The sequence below is a fragment of the Lutra lutra genome, chromosome X (assembly GCF_902655055.1).
Source record: "Lutra lutra chromosome X, mLutLut1.2, whole genome shotgun sequence".
NCBI classification, from domain to species: domain Eukaryota; kingdom Metazoa; phylum Chordata; class Mammalia; order Carnivora; family Mustelidae; genus Lutra; species Lutra lutra.
The window spans coordinates 1,725,755-1,746,881 of NC_062296.1; the positions used below are offsets into that span (position 1 = coordinate 1,725,755).

A 21,127-nucleotide genomic window follows, 5' to 3' on the forward strand; every position below is an offset into this window, starting at 1 on the left:
TGAAGATTCTACCGAGAAACATCAGCATAGTCCTGTTGCTGATCTCCCTAATTTGCAGTGATGGGCATGAGCAAGAAATCAGAGCGAGTGTTCCAGAAGCCGGCTGCTCTGCAGGGAAGGCTGCACCCTGAGGGCTGGCCCCACCTGTGAACTGTTGTCTGGGCAGCCGGGAGGGAAGGCCCAGCACACTGCAAGGCAGCCCTGGAACACCAGCAAGCAGGAAGGCAGGAAAGCACTTGGTGGTGAGGAGCACATGGGAGCTCAAGGGGCTGGGGCTCGTTCTGGAGCCATCGGCTGCCTCTGCCCTCCAGGGACCCTGGAGTCCAGCACGGGGCACATCCCTTCCTCTGGAGAGGACACCTGGGCCCCAAGCGGGCCCTGTGGAGTAGGATGGGGATCCAAGGACCCAGTGCCTGGTGCAGGAAACTGGCTGGAGATCAGTTGGAGACCGAGGCTAACTGTCTCTGGGCGACCCTCTCTAGTCGCTGGGGGCCGGAGCTCACTTTGTGGGCACTAGAGGCACTCCAACCTTGCCCTGGGGGAGAGGGGAGAGCTAGAGGCCCAGTGCTCTTTGGATGTGGGGCCAAGACTGGCCCATCAACTGGTGTCCCTTGCCCCGCAGAAGCCAACATTGGGAGAGGTGCTACCAGGAAGGCTGGAAACCCTTAGCTGCCGCTGCCCTGGAACATGCCCTGTACTTCATGTTTGGGTCCTACTGCTGTTGAACAGAACCAAGAGCCACTCGGCCAACAGCTGCCACTGTCCACCCTGCCTGCCCTGCAGACTGTTGGCAGGACGTGGGGACCCATCTCCCTTCACTCCTTGGCAGTGACCGGGAGCAGCGGGCAGCCCTTGAACTCCCACCATGGGTCTTTCTCCAAAACCCAGAAAGCCCACCCACTAGTAGTCCCAGCCTGGTCTGATCCTCAGGGGACTGGCCACAAGTCTCTGGCTGGAGCCCCACCCTTGGCAGTCAGGAGCCAGCTCTTCCGAGGGCCTCCCCGGGCTCACCAGTCTTTACATCCCCACCCACGTCCAGAGGAGTGAGGGACAAGGCACAGGGAGAGGCTGGTGTTCCCCAGTCTGGAGGAGGTCTCCAGGCAGGGCCAGGTCACTAGCCACCCTGCACATGCTCGGCCCCTCTTGGTGCTCAGGGCAAGGCGACAGAGAAGGTGCAACGCCAGAACTGGAAGAGGATGGCAGCTGGCTCCTCAGAGGTGGGGGGGGGCGCATGTCATCTTGCCCATGTCTGTGCCCGGGGCAGTCATCTCTGTCTGCTGATAGGGCAGCCACCCGGAGAAGATCATACAGCTGGGAGGGACAGAAGGCAGACACGGGGTGGGGGGGGGCAGCCGGCAGTGAAGGCTGAACTGGGGGCCAAGGAAGGAGAACCTGCGATGGCAGAGCGTGGAGCAAACACCAACCCTACACTGTCCACGTGGGTACGGGCGCCGGCTGCCCGTGCACAGAAGACATGACAGTGTGAGTCAAGAGCCCACATCCTGAATGCCGGTCAGAGCCAGCAGTTGTTTATTGAAAGTAGCCACAGCCCCCGGGAGCAGCCTTCAGGCCTGGATGTGACTCTTGGCACTGAAGGCCAGGTAGTAGATCACCAGGCCGATGGCAGCAGCCAACACCTCGGTAGATACCCAGGGCCCGTTCCAGGTGCCCTGCAAGAAAGGAGACCAAAATCAGGTCAGGGGAGAGCTGGCGGGAAGCCAGCCAGCCCTGGTCACTCTCCCTCCAGCGCGCAAAGGCACTGGCCAACTGTGGCTTAATCCCATCCTTCAGAAAGGGCGAGGCTTGCTGAGCCGGGGCGGAGTCTTCAGTGCACTCACCCGGTGGTCCACGCGGACTGTGAACAGGGGCGGGATGATGGAAATATCCTCATTATTTCTCTGAGCCTGCAAAGGGGAGGCTAGGGTGACGGGTGCTGCCAGGTAGGGTGGGGAGGGGGTTGGGCAGGCAGGAACTCTGGCCTGGGTCGTGGAAGAGGAGAACCAGGCGAGAGAGGAACACGGGACGTGCCCACCAGGCCGTTTTGCTCCCAGAACTCGAGGTCCCTATTGGCCTGGAGTCGCGGTGAGGGGGGGTTCAGGGCGGAGGCAGCTGTGAAGTGGGGCGCGCCCTCCCTCCCGGAGGCCTAGGCAGGGCTGCAGGAGACCGACCCTCACCTTCCTCAGGAGGCTGTAGGACTCCTCATCAAAGAATCTGACCTCGTAGGTGCCTGCGCGGGCGCTCTTGTGGTCTACGCTCCAGGACACCTGGGTTGGGGACATTCGGCCCTGGCTGGAGCTGACAGTGCCACCACCAGCCGGCCATGCCACAGCACCTCAGTGCTCCTCCACTGGGCCACCCCCAGGGCTTCAGAGTCCTAGTGAGCAGGTGACCTCCACTCAAATGGCAACCGCACTGTCCCTTACCTGATAGCGCCCCACGTCCTGGCCCCGGGTGACAGGAAACTGCTTTCCACTGACATCAGCGTAAAGAGCCATGTTCTGGGAGAGGGGACAAAGACAGTCACCTTCCCCACTCTCTGGCGGCCAGCAGAAGCCCCACTGTGCTGCCCACAGGGACTGTGGTGTGTCTGCAAGGGGCACGATGGGAGAACCAGGGCCATGCCATGAAGCCAACACCCATTGATGCGGTCACTGCCTCTCTGCGTGTCTCCGCATGTCGGGGGAGGCACATCTCCCCTGTGGCCTAGCCTCCCTAACCCACAGCAAGCCTGTTAACTGTGGACAGAGGCAGGCTGACTCAAGTGTAGTCATTATGTCTCTGAGCCCAGAAGCGGGCACTGGGGTCCAGGGTTATCCAATGAGCCGCCCAAGGAGTGTTGCACTCAGACCAGAAAGGCCACACCATGGCAGACAACAACCAGAGAAGGGACACAGGAGCCCAGGGGCTACAGCCCTGCTGTTTCTCACTTTGGTATACGCTCTTACCAGGCACAGCAAGACGTCTGCTCATGGTTTCACACCTAGGCAGAGCAGACTAAGAAAATGTTTGTGTAACACCTGCTTTAAACGGTTTGGCCTGGCTGTACCCTGACCTCTCTCTCCTATACCCCTAAGTCGGAATCCTCACTCTCCCTCCACCTGCGTGGGTACGTGGCTCTGACCCCATTAACTGCCAGTGAGGAACGGTTGCCCCAGGCCCCAGGCTCGCTGCCTACTTCCTGCCCCAGCACTTCCTGGCTGAACCCCTGCTGCCTCACCTGGACCCTGTTCTTGCACGTCAGGGAGATCTCCACGATGAAAACAGTCTCAGTGGAAATGACAGCATCCGAGGTGGTGTAGTAGGAAGGGGTGATCTGGGGCTCCACGCAGGCCTCTGCTGTGGGGAGGAGGTAGACAGGTCTACGTAAAGCCTAACTTGTGTGTGCTGGACTAGGGGCCAGAAGGGGCCACCCAGACCCACTTCCCAGACCTTGTCAGTTGCCACAAAGGGCACTTTGCAACCCGTCAGGTGGGGGGGGTGGGAGACGGATCCAAATGCTTAGTCAGAAATACAGCGGTAAGGGGAGGCAGGGTGGGATGGCCTTGAAGGAAGGCTGGGGAGGTGGGGTGGATAGAAAGGCTTCGTATAGGTGGAACCTAAATGTGAAGGCAAAAGAAGAGCAGGGGAGAGGGACGGAGGGAGAGACACAAAAAGAGCATGTGTGTGTGTTTATTGGGGGAGGGGCAGCAGCAACGGGATGAGTTCACTGCACAACTGCTACGTGTGCCTGGACCTGCGACAGGGAAGCCATGCAATGATTTGGGGCTGTCCTGGACAGTTGACAGAAGGGACTCTCTGCAGACACTCTCTGTAGCATTGCTTGCAACTCATGAGGCCTTGAGATGAAGGGGTCTCTGCCTCCAGCCACAGCTGACAGAAGGCCAAGACTGGACCCAGTGTTGCCCAAGGGAAGGAAATCAGCACATCTTGTCCCATTTAACAGGGCTGCCTGGACAGAAAGGATGCTGCCTCAGCAACCTCTACACTGCTGAAGACCTAACTCCTACAGGTTATAGGAAGCGCGCTGCCTAAATCATACGGTGCCAAGCAGATGCTACCAGTGGGAAAGTTCTTTGGCAACTGCTCTCCGAATGTGTCCTGATACAGCCATGTGTTAGACTGAGACAGAGAACCTTTGGGTCTGGGCAGCAGGAGGAAGCAGCCTGGGAACATCAGTGGGGGCTGGTTCTCAGGAGCCACATCTGTGTCCCACTAAGCTTGGCCATTGTCCTATGGACCCTGTGGAGCACCAAAGGATTTTACTGCCACGTTTGTCCTTTCCAGACCTCACTGGCTACACTGTGGCTAACTCCCAAAGGGCAGGTGAAAAGGGTGCAGGCAAGAAACCCAGTTAGGGGGCGCCTGGTGGCTCAGTGGGTTAAGGCCTCTGCCTTCGGTTCGGGTCATGTTGTTAGGGTCCTGGGATCGAGCCCCGCATCGGGCTCTCTGCTCTGCAGGGAGCCTGCTTCCTCCTCTCTCTGCCTACTTGTGATCTCTCTCTCTGTCGAATAAATAAATAAAATCTTAAAAAAAAAAAAAAGAAAAAAGAAAAACCCAGTTAGGCTGATGCAACACTCCAGGCACCAGGGGCTCTGATCTGAGCTGAGCAAGGCAGGTAAAGTGAATGTATAGACGGGATCCCGGACCCACTCCAGGCCCCCGAAGCCTAGTGCTGGTTCTGGCAAGGACCTCCTCCTAAACACACTTCTGGACTCCAGTTTGAGCTCAACCCTGCCACCAGGTGTTGAGAATCTCGCAAGAATGTTCACTATCTGTTCAGCTCTCCTGAAAAGCCCCTTAAGAATACCCCAGGGCCTCAGGGAAAAGGTGAACAGTCGGGCCTGGTACCCAAGCCCTCCCCTGCTCTCAACCCCTTTCACTCCCCCACCCCCCCACCCCCAGCTCTTCTTCTGCTCCTGTCCAACTTGCCGGAGCTCATGGTCCCTCTGTCTGGCACAACGCTGCTTCCCCTGTTCATTTACAGCTCCCTGCCTGGGGAGGCCCGGTCCCACCTCAGCGGGTCAGGTGCCTGCTCTCCCACCAGCCTAGTTTCTCACTCCTATCGCCCCGAGCTGCACAGTTTTGCTTTTGTCCGAACCCCCTCCTCGCCCTCCGGGCCTGGGAGCTCCGGAGGGGGGGCAGGGACGGGTGTTACTCTCCCTGCTGGAGCTGGGAAGCTGGTGCACAGGGCAGACTCTGGGGATCTTCCTCGCGGGAGTAGACAGTGAAAAGCTTCGGCTATTTCTTCCAGCAGCCTGCCTGCTGGGTAAACGTGTGTGGTGCAGGAGCGCGTGGTGGCCTCGGCCGCCGCACCCCGAGGCCACCTGCCTCTCGGAGAAAGAAGGCCCAGAACCCTGTTTCGCCCGCACCCCTCCTCCCCCCACGCACCACCAGTCGTGGGAGAGAGGCTCGCCAGAAAGGAGCTCCGGCCAGGCCGCTACCTGAGCAGCAGGAGAGCCTGGACAGCAGGAGTAGCGCCAGGGCGCCGAAAGATGCCAGCGCCGCCATCGCCTCTTCTCTGCCGAGGGAAAAAGAGAGCGACTCCCCTCAACACGAGGGGCAGAGGAGGAAGCGCGACGCGTAAGCAGCAGTGGCAGCCAATCAGGCGCCGGCGGGCGGGCCCGGCGGGCCTGTGACGTCGCTGGCGGCACTGACGTGTCCCCTCCCCAGACCAGTGGCCCAGGTGGCCGCCCCATCAAGATGGCGGCGGCGCTCTCCGCGCCGGAAAAGGGCATGGGAACCGGCGCGGCCGTGCGCGTGCGCACTGCCGGGTCCGTGCCCGCTTCCGGCACTTCACACCCTGCCTCACTCTCGCGAGAGCGGTGTCTGCGTTTCTGGACGTGCGGCTGCTCTCACTTTCCGTCATGGCGCTGAAGGTGGCAGCGGTCGTCGGTGGCGCTGCAAAGGCGGTGCTCAGACCGGCCCTCCTCTGCCGTCCTTGGGAGGTGAGAAGGGGCAGTGGGCAGCGGGACAGCCGCAGCGCTCGCTGGGCCGGTCCGGAGACAGCGGGCTTGCGGAGCGTCTTGGAGCCCGATTGGCTGTGGGCCCCGCGAGGGGCGGGGAGTGGGCTATGCGGCGGAGTTGATTGGCTCCCTCCGCTGTCAGTGAAGGGCTTGGCTAAAGTTGACTCTCGTCCGACTTCACCAGGGGTCTGCATCTTGAGCGGGCGGGGGGAGCTCCGGACAGGCGGGGTGAGTGGGCAGCAGCGGGCCGAGTGTCACCTCCCTAGTGTCATTGTGGGAGCCCTTCTGAGGCGGTCACGTGTCCCGGCCCGCCTCGTTCTTGCCGCCTTAGGACTCTGGTTCCCAGCCCCCATTCGTCCTCGGGTTTTTCCATGGCGGACCGCTTTGTCACTTATCCCAGTGGAGCTGGAGAACCAGTTCGCCAGTACCCCCGATACCACACCCCACCCCAAAGGTTTTTATAGCTCCAGATACGTTTTCCTTGCAGCCTTCTGGAATGGGACAGTGCTTGATTTCCTGAGACTGGTGAGGTGGGAGGCCTGCTTTCTCAGTTCTCCGTTCAGGATCTTGGTTATTCAGGTCTCATTCCTCTTTCTTTACACACTTAAGCGAGGATAATTTAGTCCCTGGGTTGATGGGAAGCCATCCGAAGCATTAGAGAGCCAGGACTTGCTCTAGGAGTCAAGAGGTATGACCTCCAGGCCTGGCTTTCCCGACTGATCCACAGTGTGGCCACCCTCCTGTTCTGGGCTCCAGTTTCCCCTCTGTCTCAAAGGATCTAGCCAACCCTGACCTTCCAGAAACCTGTGACTTTGCTGACACTACTTGTAGACGCATCTGATATGCTTCTGCCCTCTGACTCCTCAGGAAGTCTACCCTGTGGCAGCTTTATGAAATTCTCATTTCTCCGAGCTTGCTGATTAGGGGCTTTCCAGAGGCCCGGCGGCTCTGGCAGCTAGGCTTCCGTGGGGTCTCGATGAAGACATTTGTCTCCTCCCTAACCTTTTCTGTGTGTGCTCGTGTCCATGTTGGGGTGGGGATGGGCGCAGGGGACATTTGGTAGCTGGGCAGTGCTTTGCCCTGAGACTGGTTGTCCTGGGTATGGGAAGCTTTAGAGATGAACCCCAGATCTTTGGTCCCTGTGGGAAAACATGCAGCCACCATTGGCACTTGACCTAACAGAACATGCTGATGAAAGAAGCCTCACTAAGGTTTGGAGTGTGGGAATCCTTTGGCAGGAACACATAACACTGTGGACTCCTTTCTTTCTGTGGTACTATCAAAGGATGACTGACAGTCTACCCTCCTGCTTAAGGAATAAGCAGTAGGCCTGTGCGTGTATCCCACCCTGCTTTAAACTGGGCTTTGATGGGTGGCTTCACAGGGCAGCCTAGGTGTGAGGCAGAACCCTTGTAACCCCCTGAAGGAAGAACGTGCCTGTGTCTGTCCAGAGCAAGGTAGGGAAGTAAGTCTATCTTGAGAGCTCTCTGGGTCTTTGACTAAAGCCTGAAGAAACCTCTTGCACAGGGACTAGGTGGTGGAGAGGTTTAGCTCAGGTGATGATGTGTTCCGAGGGAGGGGTTGGGGGTGGGCGCCCAGATACAGAGCTAGTGCAGGCGGTGGCTCACCACCACTGCCGAGGTACTTGCCTAGGGCCAGTGGACTCCCAGGAGGAATGACTCCTCAGAGCTGTAGGGGTCTACCCAGTATCAAATACTTGCATAAGGAGCTGGTGGGACCAGGGGTGGTGTGTGGGTGGGTGTGCCTCGCTGGGGACCGAATGGTTTGCTTCCTCCTCCTAGCAGCCACATAAAGTGCGTATCTCGATTCCATGGGTTTTTTTACATGAGGACAAGAAACTTAGCAAGCTTGAGCTGTTTGCTACCAAAAATAGTGGATGGTGGATTTGGACCGAGGCCTCCCTGGCCCCCAAACCCACCATCCCTTCCTCCATTTTCTGATGTGCTCACTAATGCGGGAAATGTTTCTTATGTCCAAGCTCTGGACCAGAGATCCTGCCGGGTCTCGCGATGACAGTAGGGAGCTGGACAGACAAGGCTTCCACTCTCAGGAGTTTGGGGTGGGAGAGGAAGCGAGGCAGTTGCTAGGGGCAGCCTAAGGAGCTTGTGGTTGGTGGTGCAGGGAGTAGGTAGGGCTTTGGGAGCCCAGGGGGACCCACAGTTCAGCCTTTAAGGCATCACAGAAGGCTTTCTGGAAGAAGGCCAGTGGAAGCTTCCTTCCACAAGTTGTACCAAGGACCTACAAATAAGATGACTCCTTGGGGCGCCTGGGTGGCTCAGTGGGTTAAGCCGCTGCCTTCGGCTCAGGTCATGATCTCAGGGTCCTGGGATCGAGTCCCGCATCGGGCTCTCTGCTCAGCAGGGAGCCTGCTTCCCTTCCTCTCTCTCTGCCTGCTTCTCTGCCTACTTGTTATCTCTGTCTGTCAAATAAATAAATAAAATCTTTAAAAAAAAAAAAAAGATGACTCCAGATACTGACAAGTGCCGGAAAGAAAAATAGGAAAGCCACAAGTGGGTGGGCCTGTCGCCATGGATCCAGGGGCCACAAGGATGAGCTGAAACCTGGAGCTTTTTGTCCTAGTGGTCAGCCCTCCCCACCTTCTGCCCCCTGGCTTGGACAGGTGACTGGCACACCAGTGCTGCCTGAGCTTGTGCGGGTGGGTACCTCGTGAGTACCAGCCACGGAGACCACCAATGGGTGGTCAGTCTCTGTCTAGACTTCTAGCAGAAAGGTGTGGCTCTTTGCCAAACAGTCATGGTGACGGTGCTCTTGGCTGGAGCACTCTGCTACCGTCCCGGTAGGGAAGTGGCAGGGCATCTCCAAGGGACAAAAGGGACCTTGGCTCTGTCCCTCCCTCTTTGGGTTGAGGGACACCTGGGTGTGTTTCCAGGTGGGGCGTAGCAGGGAGGAAAGTGTGAGGACCTGCAGCCCCACTACAGTGGCGCCTCGGACACAGGCTTTTACCTCCCGGATAGCGTGGGGGCTCTGGATGGATCACTTCTCAACGCTGGTCCCCTTTGGCTCGAACAGCTTTTACTCTGAAGCTGTCAGACGTGGCTTTGGTGTGGCCAAATGTGGCTGTTTCTGAGTTGGGGTTCGGGACACTCATCTCCCGTGCAGGCCACAAGGCACTTTTGCAATACCTCATGAAACCCTTCCAAGAGATCGGTGCCTGTTTCTCTTTTTAAAATGGTTGGATTTTCCGTGCCACGTTTGCTTCGGGCTTGTGATTCCAGAGGGCCGTTCCCCGCCATGCCAGCAGTGACTGCCTCTGGGTGGGCAGGGACCTGGGGGCTATCGTTTTCTTCTGATCTCCGTGTTAGGATTGTATGCTGCTTTTGCAATAAGGAAAAAAGATTTAGAAAACAATAAAATGATTGTTGTGACTGCCCTGTGGTTTGTTATGATGAGCTCCCTGTTGTGCCACGTTCACTGTGTCAAAAACTTTTACATAATCGCAAGTTAGTTATAAAAGTTACACTTCAGAGTAGGAATAATTGGCTGAAAAAGAATCAGACAACAGGGGCGCCTGGGTGGCTCAGTGGGTTAAGCCCCTGCCTTCAGCTCGGGTCATGATCTTGGGGTCCTGGGATCGAGCCCCGCAACAGGCTCTCTGCTCAGCAGGGAGCCTGCTTCCCCCCTCTCAATGCCTGCCTCTCTGGCTGCTTGTGATCTCTGTCTGTCAAATAAATAAATAAAGTCTTTTAAAAAAAAAGAAGAATCAAACAACAAAGAAGGGGGAGGGAGACGAACGTTTCTTCAGCCGCTGACTGTGGCGCTTGCGGCCGCCCCGCATGGTGCTCTTACTGGCTGGTGCTCAGGGAGTGGAGGCACGCACTGTGTGCTCCTCCCCACGTGGTGGCATATGGTGGCTGTGAGGGGATGACACGTGGGACCGGTCCGGGTATGGTGGGGATGGTCCCTCTCCCCTGCCAGGACTTCAGCTGGCTTTTGCCGGATTGGCTGGACAGCAGCCGTTGGCATCTGGGTTCTCTTTGCCAGGTTCTTGGTGCCCATGAGGCCCCCCGGAGGAGCATCTCAGTAAGTACCTGCCCGAGCGTCGTGTGTACATGTCTGTGAGTGCTTGCATGTGTGTCAGCTCTGTCGGTGCATGTATGCCCCTCTCTGTACGTGTAGCCTGTAGGTGCGTGTGTATGTGTGTATGAGCATGTGTGTGTGCAGAGGCGCGTATGTTTGTGCATATGTGGATGCGTGTGCGCTGTGCCTTTGTTCCCTGGCCCCTCGAGTCCTGCCCTCTGCGGCACGGTCTCCAGAGATGGCCCTCCACTGCTCCTTACCCGAGCTGTACTGCACACTGTCCCCAGGGATAAGGCCCCATTCCCTGGGCACAACCTTGTTCCTCTAACCTTGGCTGATGGGTGTCTTCTTCCTTCCTGTTCCCCTCTAGCAACAAACCATTGTGAGTATTCTTCTCATCCACCTATTAGGTTTTGGGGCTTTTAGTTGCTTTGGGATTGACCCAAGTCCAGGCAGGGGTGGGGACGGCTGCTGGGCTCCTGAATCAGGAGCTCCCAGGAGCAGCCCTGTCTGGGGTGGGGTGGGATGGGGTGGTACGGTAAGGTACCCTGAGCTGGCCTCTCGTGATTGGCCGGCCTACCGAGCCCATTTGCACTCTCCCCTCCTTCCAGCCCCCGTCGGCTAAGTATGGTGGGCGGCACACAGTCACCATGATCCCAGGGGATGGCATCGGGCCAGAGCTCATGTTGCACGTCAAGTCTGTGTTCAGGTACACAGCCCCTCGGCCCACCTCCTGTACCCCTAGGGGAGGTACCCCAGGCCCACCCTGGGGGGGCAGCTTGAGAACTGTGCCAAGAGGGGCAGGAAGCCCAGAAGCCCGCTGGCTGGGGCTTTGCCTGAGTACCCAGTGCGCCAGCGGCAGGAGGGTTGTAAGCCCAGGCTTTGCATCCCAGTGCCTGGGATCCTGCCAGACTGGCCTGGATGTGGGGAAGGTGCTGACAGTCCTGCTAACTGTTGTAGAGTTTAAGTACCGCCCCATTAGTTGGCGCAGGTGGTCCCAGTCTCCTGTCAGCCAGACCCAAGTCAGGGTGGGCAGCAGCAGTCGGGGGGCTTCTGCACCCAGTGGTTCAGCCGGGCTTCCTAGAGGCCCCTAGAGGCTCCTAGAGGCACCTGTTCCATGGGGGATGCCTGGGGCCAGCCACTTTGACCCAGTTCTGCTGCAGGCATGCGTGTGTGCCAGTGGACTTTGAAGAGGTGCACGTGAGCTCCAATGCTGATGAGGAGGACGTCCGCAATGCCATCATGGCCATCCGGCGGAACCGTGTGGCCCTGAAGGGTGCGTTCGGGGGCCCAGAATGGGACACCGTACACAATTCCTTTCCCTTCCAACTGGCACTTGTCTCTGGGGCCACCCAACTCTGACTTCAGGCCTTTTCTGGGTAGGGAGGACCCTTGTGCTTAGAGAGTGAACAGAAGCTTCTGGGGTCTTGTGTGTGCTGCGATTCTGAGATCTTGGTGGCAGTAGGCTGTGTGGGAGCTTGTTCAGTAAAGGGCTTCCTCCCACCCCCTTCTCTCCTGGGGCAGCCCTCTCTGCTGGGGTCAGCTTTGACCCTCAGAACTTTTTTCACGAGCCAGACATCACAGAGATGTCACAGTTTTAGCCCTCTGCCTGCTGCCTTGGCTCCAGCCAGCACAGCTGTGGGTGTCACGGAAGGAATTCTAGCCCTTCCCGAGTTTGTCTTGGTTTTGTACACGTTCTTTAACTCTTTGTATTACCCACTGTCTGTGAGCAGAGCTGACCCCGGCTAGAGCCCCAGGCCCTGGCAGGCAAGAGGAGGAGCAGACATGGCAGCTGCAAGGTGCCTGAGGCACTGGGCGAAGGCGGTGTGGGCAGGGTGTGACTCGGAGGGGCGATGGCCCCGGTGGGCCCGGAGATAGGCCTGCTCTACTTGGCACCCTTGGACGGACTGCCTTTTCCCGGTGACTGCTGACCTCTGCTGTTCCTGTTCTTTTTGCCCTGGGTCCAGCCCAGGCCAAGCTATAGTCTTTTCCAGGCGGCCCACACCTGTCCCCGAGCCAGGGCTCATGTGGCACCTCGACGCGAGGCCTAACAGTGACGCTGGCTAAGGTCACATTGCTGGCGCCAGCCTGGCTGGCCTGCCCCTTAGCAAGCAGGAGTCGTCACTTTCTATCCAGACAGACCCTGATCTTGCCGTTTCCTGCCCAGGGGCTGGCAAGCTCTCCTGGCCAGCTGCCAGCCCTTGTTCATTCATTTGTTCGTTCAGTCAGTCAGTCCATCAGTCAGTATCTGTCAAGTGCCTGCTGCGTGCCAGGTGCTGTTGCAGGTCCTCGGAAGCCGTCAGGGAACCAAACGCACGTGCACCCCCGCCACCCCACCCGCCCTCACGGGGCTTAAAGTGGAAGCTACACTCAGCCACTCAGCCACTCTGTGAGGCCTTTCTGCTGCCGGAAGCCGTCTTCTCCCCGGGTCAGAGCCGCCTTCAGCACGCGTTTCCCTTGCTCAAGAAGGGGACCATGGTGGCACGGCTGAGCCTGGGGTCCCCTCTCCAGCCTGTCTTCTTTCTGTCTCGCAGGCAACATCGAAACCAATCACAACCTGCCTCCGTCTCACAAATCCCGAAACAACATCCTTCGGTGAGCAGCCGGGGCGTCAGGGCTCCGTGCAGGTGGGGTGCGCCGGCAGCGGCGGCGGCATTGGCCAGCTCCTCTTCTCTCTGTGTCCCCAGCACCAGCCTGGACCTCTATGCCAATGTCATCCACTGTAAGAGCCTGCCAGGAGTGGTGACCCGTCACAGGGACATAGATATCCTCATTGTCCGGGAAAACACAGAGGGCGAGTACAGCAGCCTAGAACATGAGGTGGGTGAGATCCAGACTGTCCTCTTGTCCCCTTGGGTCATGGGGCCATGATGAGCCTGGCCAGGGTCTACAGTAAAGAAGACCAGACCCAAAGAAAAACCTGTGCCTGAGGGTCTCTTCTCCCTGTCCCTGTCCCAGAGTGTGGCTGGAGTGGTGGAGAGCCTCAAGATCATCACCAAGGCGAAGTCCCTGCGCATCGCTGAATACGCCTTCAAACTGGCCCAGGAAAGCGGGCGCAAGAAAGTGACAGCTGTGCACAAGGCCAACATCATGTATGCCCCAGCCCTGCTGTGCTCCCACCCGTGCTGCAAGCAGTAGTGAAACAGCCGAACCAAACACCCTCCTTGGGCCTGCTCTTAGGGACTTGGGGCCCACAACTCCGGCCGCCCACCGAGGGGCCATGCTCAGGGCTGCGTCCCCTTGCCTGTTTCCCAGATGCGGGTTTACCACAGTGCACACTTTGGGGGCGGGGGAGAGGGGGACTGTGCCTGTCTTATGGATGGGGGTCGGTTAGAGGCTACGACCCGGCTTCCGTGGCCATCTGCATGCCCCATTCCTCCAGCTGACTATGACAATGGCCAAACTGGTGTCTTATGCTCCCCCTAGGAAACTGGGCGACGGGCTCTTCCTCCAGTGCTGCAAGGAGGTGGCAGCCCGCTATCCGCAGATCACCTTTGAAAATATGATCGTGGACAACACCACCATGCAGGTAGCCAGCCTGCTGGGCTCCCCGGCCACCTGCCTCAGGCGCTGTGGGCTTCGGGTGCTCAGGCTCCTTTCTGTGTCCTTGTCCCGTAGCTGGTGTCCCGACCCCAGCAGTTCGATGTCATGGTGATGCCCAATCTCTACGGGAACATTGTCAACAATGTCTGCGCAGGACTGGTCGGGGGCCCTGGCCTTGTGGCCGGGGCCAACTATGGCCACGTGTATGCTGTGTTTGAGACGGTGAGTGGCCCCGGTGGGCTAGGGCCCCCGGCCCCTCCGTGCTGTGTAGTGCGCATGCCATCGGGTCCCTGAAGGTGGAGGACTTCCGTGGTTTAGGTCAGAGTTGTGCAGCCGTCACTGCTGTCTCACTCCCTAGTGTTGTCATCCCCTCCGAAAGAAAACCCTACACTTGCTCGTTGTCCCTCCGTGCTCGGCACGGACTCTGCTTCCCCCTCCTTCTGTCCCCCTTAGCACAATGGGGGGCTCCATCCCAGGACCCTGGGATCATGAGCGGGGCTGGAGGCCGAGGCTTCACCACCTGAGCCCCCCAGGCGCCCCTTGTGGGCTTTTATGATGAGCTGCTTTAGCTTGGCGGAGTTGGGTTTCGTTTTTGTCTCTGTTTCTTATTTCTTTGTTTTTTTACCCCAGTGTGGTATCTTTAAGGCTCACCCACACTGTAGCACAACTCAGAGTATCGTTCCTTTCATGTCTGAATAGTATTTCATCGTAGGAAGAGACACATTTTGTTACCTATTGGTTAGTGTCTGTTTTTAGTTCTTTTCTTTAAAAAGTGAGGCAAATTTACATAACAATGAAACCACTTAAAATGAGCGATTTAGGAGTATTAGGCGCACACACAGTGCTGTGGAACCATCACTTCTGTCTAGTTCCAGAGCATTTCTGGCGCCCCAAGAGGGGACCCCGGCCACATTAGCAAGCACTCCCGGCCCCAGCCCCAGCCGCTGGCCCCCAATGCTCCACTCTCCGTCTCTCTGGGTTATATCAATGGCCTCACATACCCTCCATTTGGACCTTCCCCTGCCTTTGTCTTGCCCCTTCTAGGCCACAAGGAACACAGGCAAGAGCATTGCCAACAAGAACATCGCCAACCCCACAGCCACGCTGCTGGCGAGTTGCATGATGCTCGACCACCTCAAGTAAGCAGCTTCTGGATGCCCGGCCACCGGCGCCCGGCCAGGCCCTCGGAAGCAGGGCCTGAGAGCTGCTCTCCCTCTCTAGGCTCCATTCCTATGCCACATCCATCCGTAAGGCCGTGTTGGCGTCCATGGACAACGAAAACGTGAGGCTCCTCTTCTCCCCTCCCCTGCCTTCCGCCCGAGCCCTGGCCCTGGTGGGGGTTGGGCCGCTGTGCCCCCGGAGGGGCTGGAGGCGGGGTCCTGGCACTTCCCGCTGCCCCCAAGAGGAGGGTGGGACCAGGGCAGGTCGGGCTTTCTGGGCCGGAGCTGGTACCGCTGCCGCCCTCCCGCTGGCAGTTCAGCCCCCGCAAGCTATGGGAGACCATGGGCGGCCCTGGGCCGCCTGCAGGGTAGGGCTTGTGTTGGCAGGCCCCTGGCATGTGCGCCAGCTTGCGTGTGCCCCGCAGATGCACACCCCAGACATTGGGGGGCAGGGCACCACATCGGAGGCCATCCAGGACATCATCCGCCACATCCGCATCATCAATGGCCGCACCGTGGACGCCTAGGCCGTCCCCCGGGACCGCCTCTGCGCATCCCCCTTCCCGCTCCCAGCCCATTCGCCGGTTTGGTGGGCAGCCCCGGAATAAATCCGCTTCCGTCCCCGTTCTCGGCCTCGGCTGGTGTGCTCCTGTCACTCCAGGATGCCGACGTTTCAGTTCACACTTTATTAAGAAAAGAAATGCGCACGCTTCCCACTGGGGGTCCTTGGAGAGGGTTAGGGGCAGAATGAGTTCTGAACCATGGGCCTGGCTCCAGCATCTCTCTGCCCTGCCGTGGGGCCGGGAGGAAGCTGACGCCCAGTAGGGGGGAGGAGGGCAGTTGGGGGGGGCAGGAGGTGTCCCGCTTTCCTTGAAGGCACTGGGAGGGGCTTGAGGGTGATCCCGGCCTGCCTCAAGCCGCACATGGTGCCCGTGGGGCCTAGGGGTTGAGCCAAGGGTGCTGGAGGCAGTCGGCGGCACTGGCCCGCTTCTCGGGGATGTACTCCATCATGGGCAGCAGGAAGGCGCTGAACTGTGTGGCCTGCTCCAGGGGCCACTCGTACTTCTCCATGAGCACTTCGTATAGGCCCCAGTGCTTGAGGTTCTGGATGTGCCGCAGCTGTCCTGGGGGTGGGTCCACGGGCCGCAGGTTAGGCTCTGCCAGGAAGGCCTCCGGCCCTGGGATGTAGTCCTCCCTCCGTTTGGGGGCCTGTGCTCCCTGACCTGTCCCCTATAGCCAGGTGGACTGAGCCTGCTCGGCCCTACCTCTCCGGTTGAAGAACTCCCGGGAGTAGCGGCCCGAGAGGGCGAAGGCTGGGGGGATGTCTCCCAGAAGCTCCACAATGTGGGCGATGTGGTCTGTGGACAGAGAGGCGGCTGGGAGGCAGCTGGGCAGCCGGGAGGCCCCAAGGATGAGCCCAGGGCTGGCCTCCGCCTACCCTCGTCACGACTGTAGTCCTCTCCAGAGTGAGGCTCAAATAGGTAGTCGCCGGTGGCAAGCTCGAAGGCCTGGAAGGGGGAGAAGGTGAGGCTGCCGGCCGGCGGGCCGGCCCAAGGCTGGAGCAGCTGGGGCGTACCATGCACGCTGTGCTCCAGATGTCGGCCGGGGGCCCGTACTCTGCTCCGATCAGCACCTCCACTGCCCGGTACTGGCGAGTCTGGATGTCCTCAGTGAAGTGCTTGTGCTGGAGGCAAGGGCAGCCCTGGGGAGGAGCTGGGGGAGGAGCTGGGGCCACAGCTGGCCTGTCCCCCGCCGGCCCCCACCACCTCCTACCGCCTCTGGGCCATGTACCCAGGGAGCTCAGTGAGGTTTGCTCTGAGCCTCAGGGTCCCCAGAGATCCCAAGAGGGACCAGCCTCTTCCCAGTGGTCCCGCCCCTTGCCATGGGTCCAGTTTTGCCGACTGGATGGGACCGATGCTGGTCTGGGCTCAGTCCTGGGTCTGCGTCATGAGGCAGACCCTGGGGTCAGTTGAGTGGCACTGCAGGCCGCAACAGGCTCCTTGGGGGCTGGCCCGCGCCCCTGCCCTCACAGCAGGGTGCCCAGCTCTGTTCTCTAGGCCAGCTCATACCACCCAGCAGGCGTTGCCTAGGTCTGCGATCTTGATCTTGATCTTGTCTGCATTTTGGGGCTCTAGGGGATTCACCAGGAGGTTCGAGGCACCAAATGGTGCTGGAGAAGGAAGAGAAGTGGGGAGAGACTGAGCTGGCCGGGCACCACTACCCTGCCTGCCAGCTGCCTGCCCCCGCCCCATGGAGCCGGGCTGCAGGCCCTACCCAACTTACTGCTGGGGGACAGGAGGCCCCCGGTCTCCCGCTGGTTGGAGGAGCCTGAGAGGATGGAGCATGAGGCAGGCGAGAAAAGCGAGCCCGAGAAGCCTGAGGTCTGGGAGCCTGGGCTGAGGCTGCGCTCTCCCCCTGCGGCAGGGGAGGAGGAGGCAGGGGACGGGCTGGCCCTGGCCCCTCCAGGGTGGCAGCCAGAAGAGGAGGTGGAGCCGCTGCCCCCCTCTAGCCTCGAGCCTGCATCTGCAGAGAGGGGCAGAGGCACTGTGTGAGCTGACGGTCCCCGTGGCCTGCCTGTCCCGGGTGGGGGGACTGCGCTGGCCCGACGCGTGATTCCCGCTTCCCCCCAACCCCGCCGGCTCACCCTCCGACTGGGCTGCCGCTTCCAAGGCCTCCAGCCTCTGCAGGTCCCGCAGCCGCTCCTCCAGCAACCGCTTCTGCTGCCTCCGTTTGCGCCGCATTTTCTTCCTCTTGTTTTTCGACAGCTTACCGGTCTGCCAGTAGAGCCAGGGTCACCCCGGCCCCCGCACCCCGCGGGTCCCTTGAACAGCCCAAGCCTCTGCCTGTGGCCTGCCTGCCTCACAGGGGCCCAGGCTTCCAGGTCCCAGAGCTACTTTGTTTTTAAAGATTTAGTTTATTTACTTATTTGACAGAGACAGAGCAGGAACATGAGCAGGGAGGGGGAGAGGGAGAAGCACGCTTCCCCCGAGCAGGCAGCCCGATGTGGGGCTCCATCTCAGGACCCGGGGGTCATGATCCGAGCAGAAGATGGATGCCCAACGACTGAGCCCCCCAGGTCCCCCCCCCCAGGACTACTTGGGATGACCACACATGGTGCCACCCAACTCCAGCCCACCCCTTGGCACTAGCCCTTCGTCTGCCTCCTGTCTCCCTGCCCCCACTCTGCTCCCCAGAGCTCAAGTTTGGGGAGGAGCCAAGGGACCTCCCTCTGGCTGGGCGCTGGCCTCTCCTGGGGGCAGCCTGGGCCCTTTCTGGCTGACACCGTGTCTTTGTACCGAGGCACTGACAAGCCCAGCAGCCCCCGGTGGCAGTTCACCGCCTGTGACCCACCCCTTGCATCACCTGCATCCCTGAGGGGGCAGGGAGGTAGGGAGGTGGCAGGACCAGAGAGGCCGGGAGGGAGCTCTGAGGAGATGGGGAGATGAGGCCCAGGGAAACAGAGGCACCCCAACTTACCAAGACCTCCTGGGGGGCAGTGCTGACTGTGGGGGGCAGGTGGGGTGTTGGGGGAAAGAAAGGAGCAGAGATTCAGGCAGCGGCGGAGGCCCACAGCCCACCCCTCGCCCATGCTGGGCTGCTGCTACCTGTGGAGCGGGATGGGGGCGGGGCCCCCGCCTGCTGCCACTCTGTGGCCTCCGTGGCCAGGCGCCTGATGTAGGCGTCGCCCACACACAGCAGGATGTTCTCGGGCTTGATGTCTGTGTGGATGATCTTGCACTTGGTGTGCAGGTAGTCCAGGCCGTGCAGCACCTGGGGAGAGCCCCTCCTGCACTTCAGCAGCCGGGCGGGTGGCATCACACCCCGCCTCTGTGGAGCCCTTGGCGCTCACCTGCCTCACGATGCTCTTCACGCATGGCACGGGCAGGCCCTGGTAGTTGGACTTGATGATCCACTTGAGGAGCTGGTGGCCCAGGACCTCCAGCACCATGCACACATCTGAGGCCAGGAGTGAAGGGTGGCTAGCAGGTCCACAGTTGCGGTGTGGGCCCCACCCACCCGAGGCTCTGGTGTCAGCACAGTGTCCCTGTCCCTCTCAGGTGTGCCCGTTGGGATGCTGCCTCCTGTGCTCATCTCTGAGAGAGGACACCGCAGCGGCGGCGGCCCCACGGGTAACCAGTGTCAGCCTGGTCATCCAGCCCCAGCTCCCCCCAGCCACATAAACACAGGCCCCCAAAGCGGCGGGCTTTTGTAGACTAGTGTCCCTGGGAGGCGCAAGCCCCCCTCGTGCAGGTCGTGGGGACGGAGGCCCAGGCGGCAGGGACAGCAGGAGCCGGCGCTCTTCTGCTGCACCACCCGTCCATCGTGCGAAGGATACGGACTCCGTTCACCCCTGAGATCCGGAAGTCATCGATGAGCTGGACAATGGTCTCTCTCTTGGGGTCACTGGGGTCACTGTCTCGGACCTGGAGCAAAGGTCCCTGAATGGCTCCAAGCTGCTCCCTTCGGCACCCCCAGGGCGCTCCCGCCCGCCTCTCTCCCTCCCTGGCCCGCTTCGGGTCCTCCCCGGCAGCGCCAGCTGGAGCCTGCCCGGCGGGAGCTCCGCCCTGCCCAGAGGGCGGCGCCTCACACATTTCAGGAGCTTGATCTCATCCACCGCCGTCTCGGTGTAGTGCCCCGCGCTCTTCACCACTTTCAGGGCCACGAAGCGCTTGCGCCTGCGACACCAAGCCCTGTGTCAGCTGCCGCCCCGGCGGGATCCGTGGGGCATCATGGTGGCCCCAACCAAGCCCAGCTCCCAGCGGGCCCTGGGCCCTGAGCGGGGGGGGGGCACTTACTGGATATCCCAGCAGAGCCAGACTGTGGAGAAGTGGCCCCAGCCCAGCTTGCGCACCACGTGGTACCGCCCATTGAACAGGTCCCCGATCTTCACGGGGTAGTAGCCGCCTGGGGAAGGGAGTCCGGACGGCAGGGTGGGCGGTGGCGCCTGCCTGGTTGAGGGGGGTGGCCCGGAAGAGCCCAGCCCCGCCGGCTCCCTGGCCCACGTGGGCCGGCCTCAGCACCCTCCTCCTCCCGGGCTGCCCTGTGTCCGGTGGCCTGACGCCCAAGGCCAGGCCTCACCCTTGCAGTAGTCCTTGGGGTCCTCCTGCTCCTCGTCATCGGAGCCCAGCAGTCCCTGCAACATCCGCGGCGCCGGCGCGGCGGGAGCGAGTTCGGAGCCCGAGGACTCAGGCCCGCAGGAGGCCTGTGAGCTGCGGGTGGGGTGAGCGGGCGGCAAGCAGCCAAGGCGCCGATCCCCCCTACCACCCTCCGCCCCCGGCGCCCGGGCCGAGCCCTACCTGCTGCTGCTGCCGCTGTCCCCGCCGCCGCCGCCGCCACCCGCGCTGGTGCTCATCCCGGCTGCGCAGTCCCGCAGCTCCCGCGCCCCAGGCGGCTGCTCCTGTGGGGCCCGGCTGCGGCCGCGCATTTATAGCCTCGGCCGCTGATCTCACCCGCCTTTATAAATAGCCTTCCAGCTGCTCAGCTGTGGGCAAGGTATGCGGCGGGGAGGAGGCGGTGCGGCCACCATAGCCCGGGAGAACCTGGCCCCCAGGACCAGCCGCCTCCCAGCCGCCCCCGCCCCGGGGCTGGCCTAGGGGGCCATGGTGGGGACGAGTACAACCCAGCCTCCACGCTCAGGCCCCGCACCAAGGGGGACCCCCTACCGTCCCTAGGAAGACACCCACTGGAGGATGTAGCAACCCAGTCCCTAGGCTAAGCCCCTGTGGCCCAGGGGTGGCAGAGGGGGCCCACTGAGTGGGGACGTCTCAGCAACGTGCTTCCCAGGCCGAGTCCCCACACTCCAGAGCTGGAGTCGGCTGAGGGGGGCAGTGGAAAACCTGGTCCTCAGGGGGAGCCCACCCTGGCCCGCCCTGCATACACCCTACAGCACCAGTGACACTTTTGGAACAATATCTGGCTTCTTGCTTGGCCCTTGTGGTAGCCTTTCCAGAGGTGACTCTTCCCATTCCCATGGGTAGCTCATTCCCTGCCCCCTCTCAGTGGGGTTCCCACTTCTCCCACGGCTCATTGACCCGTTAGACAGGCAGGAGCCCTCTTCTCCCTGAACATGCTGTCACTGGGGATTCTGGATGAATGAGTCAGGGACATGAGCTGAAGGCAGCTGGTCCCTCCCAGCAGAGGTGCCTGGACAGTGTCAAAGCCTGGGAACCTGCCCGCTCAGGACCCTAGCACTGACACCGTGCAGCCTCCCTTCCACCTCCTTGTGGGAGGCACAGGGAATCATGCACCCTGGCCCTGTCCTCGGGGAACCAACAAGCCCACAGCTCTAACATGGGGCCAGGAAGACTCGGCTCCCCAGAAAGGGGTGGGTGAGCTTCTGGGGTGGCGCAGGGCGTGGCTGGTGCAAGGCCTATAGCCTGATGGACCGGAGACCTCTTGGGC

General features: G+C 60.7%; 3 protein-coding genes across 6 annotated transcripts; 1 reads left to right on the forward strand and 2 right to left on the reverse strand.

Annotated features, from left to right (window-relative positions):
- Positions 1 to 1,500: 1,500 nt before the first annotated feature.
- Positions 1,501 to 5,598, reverse strand: SSR4 (signal sequence receptor subunit 4). 2 transcript variants are annotated; one of them, XM_047714885.1, is made up of 6 exons: positions 5,442 to 5,598; positions 3,218 to 3,336; positions 2,424 to 2,498; positions 2,175 to 2,264; positions 1,839 to 1,904; positions 1,501 to 1,670 (listed from the first exon to the last, which is right to left on the reverse strand). In XM_047714885.1, exons 1-6 carry the CDS (start codon positions 5,506 to 5,508, stop codon positions 1,566 to 1,568), a joined length of 522 nt encoding a protein of 173 aa, XP_047570841.1. In that variant the 5' UTR covers positions 5,509 to 5,598; the 3' UTR covers positions 1,501 to 1,565. The 2 variants fall into 2 exon arrangements, with proteins under 2 accessions (XP_047570841.1, XP_047570842.1); XM_047714886.1 differs by having other exon boundaries at positions 3,218 to 3,333; positions 5,442 to 5,595.
- A 180-nt stretch (positions 5,599 to 5,778) lies between these two features.
- On the forward strand, positions 5,779 to 15,352 carry IDH3G (isocitrate dehydrogenase (NAD(+)) 3 non-catalytic subunit gamma). 2 transcript variants are annotated; one of them, XM_047714846.1, is made up of 13 exons: positions 5,779 to 5,945; positions 9,987 to 10,025; positions 10,393 to 10,404; positions 10,634 to 10,731; positions 11,186 to 11,298; positions 12,557 to 12,617; positions 12,710 to 12,842; positions 12,981 to 13,114; positions 13,449 to 13,551; positions 13,641 to 13,787; positions 14,610 to 14,704; positions 14,787 to 14,847; positions 15,151 to 15,352. In XM_047714846.1, exons 1-13 carry the CDS (start codon positions 5,865 to 5,867, stop codon positions 15,250 to 15,252), a joined length of 1,179 nt encoding a protein of 392 aa, XP_047570802.1. In that variant the 5' UTR covers positions 5,779 to 5,864; the 3' UTR covers positions 15,253 to 15,352. The 2 variants fall into 2 exon arrangements, with proteins under 2 accessions (XP_047570802.1, XP_047570803.1); XM_047714847.1 differs by lacking the exon at positions 10,393 to 10,404 and having other exon boundaries at positions 5,789 to 5,945.
- Positions 15,353 to 15,388: 36 nt separating this feature from the next.
- On the reverse strand, positions 15,389 to 20,160 carry SRPK3 (SRSF protein kinase 3). Of its 2 annotated transcripts, none has more exons than XM_047714813.1 (15): positions 20,023 to 20,160; positions 19,805 to 19,935; positions 19,522 to 19,630; positions 19,314 to 19,401; positions 19,062 to 19,149; positions 18,576 to 18,682; positions 18,331 to 18,496; positions 18,203 to 18,228; positions 17,370 to 17,499; positions 17,009 to 17,248; positions 16,795 to 16,895; positions 16,302 to 16,409; positions 16,164 to 16,233; positions 15,991 to 16,083; positions 15,389 to 15,849 (listed from the first exon to the last, which is right to left on the reverse strand). In XM_047714813.1, exons 1-15 carry the CDS (start codon positions 20,148 to 20,150, stop codon positions 15,665 to 15,667), a joined length of 1,770 nt encoding a protein of 589 aa, XP_047570769.1. In that variant the 5' UTR covers positions 20,151 to 20,160; the 3' UTR covers positions 15,389 to 15,664. The 2 variants fall into 2 exon arrangements, with proteins under 2 accessions (XP_047570769.1, XP_047570768.1); XM_047714812.1 differs by having other exon boundaries at positions 17,000 to 17,248.
- Positions 20,161 to 21,127: the final 967 nt, after the last annotated feature.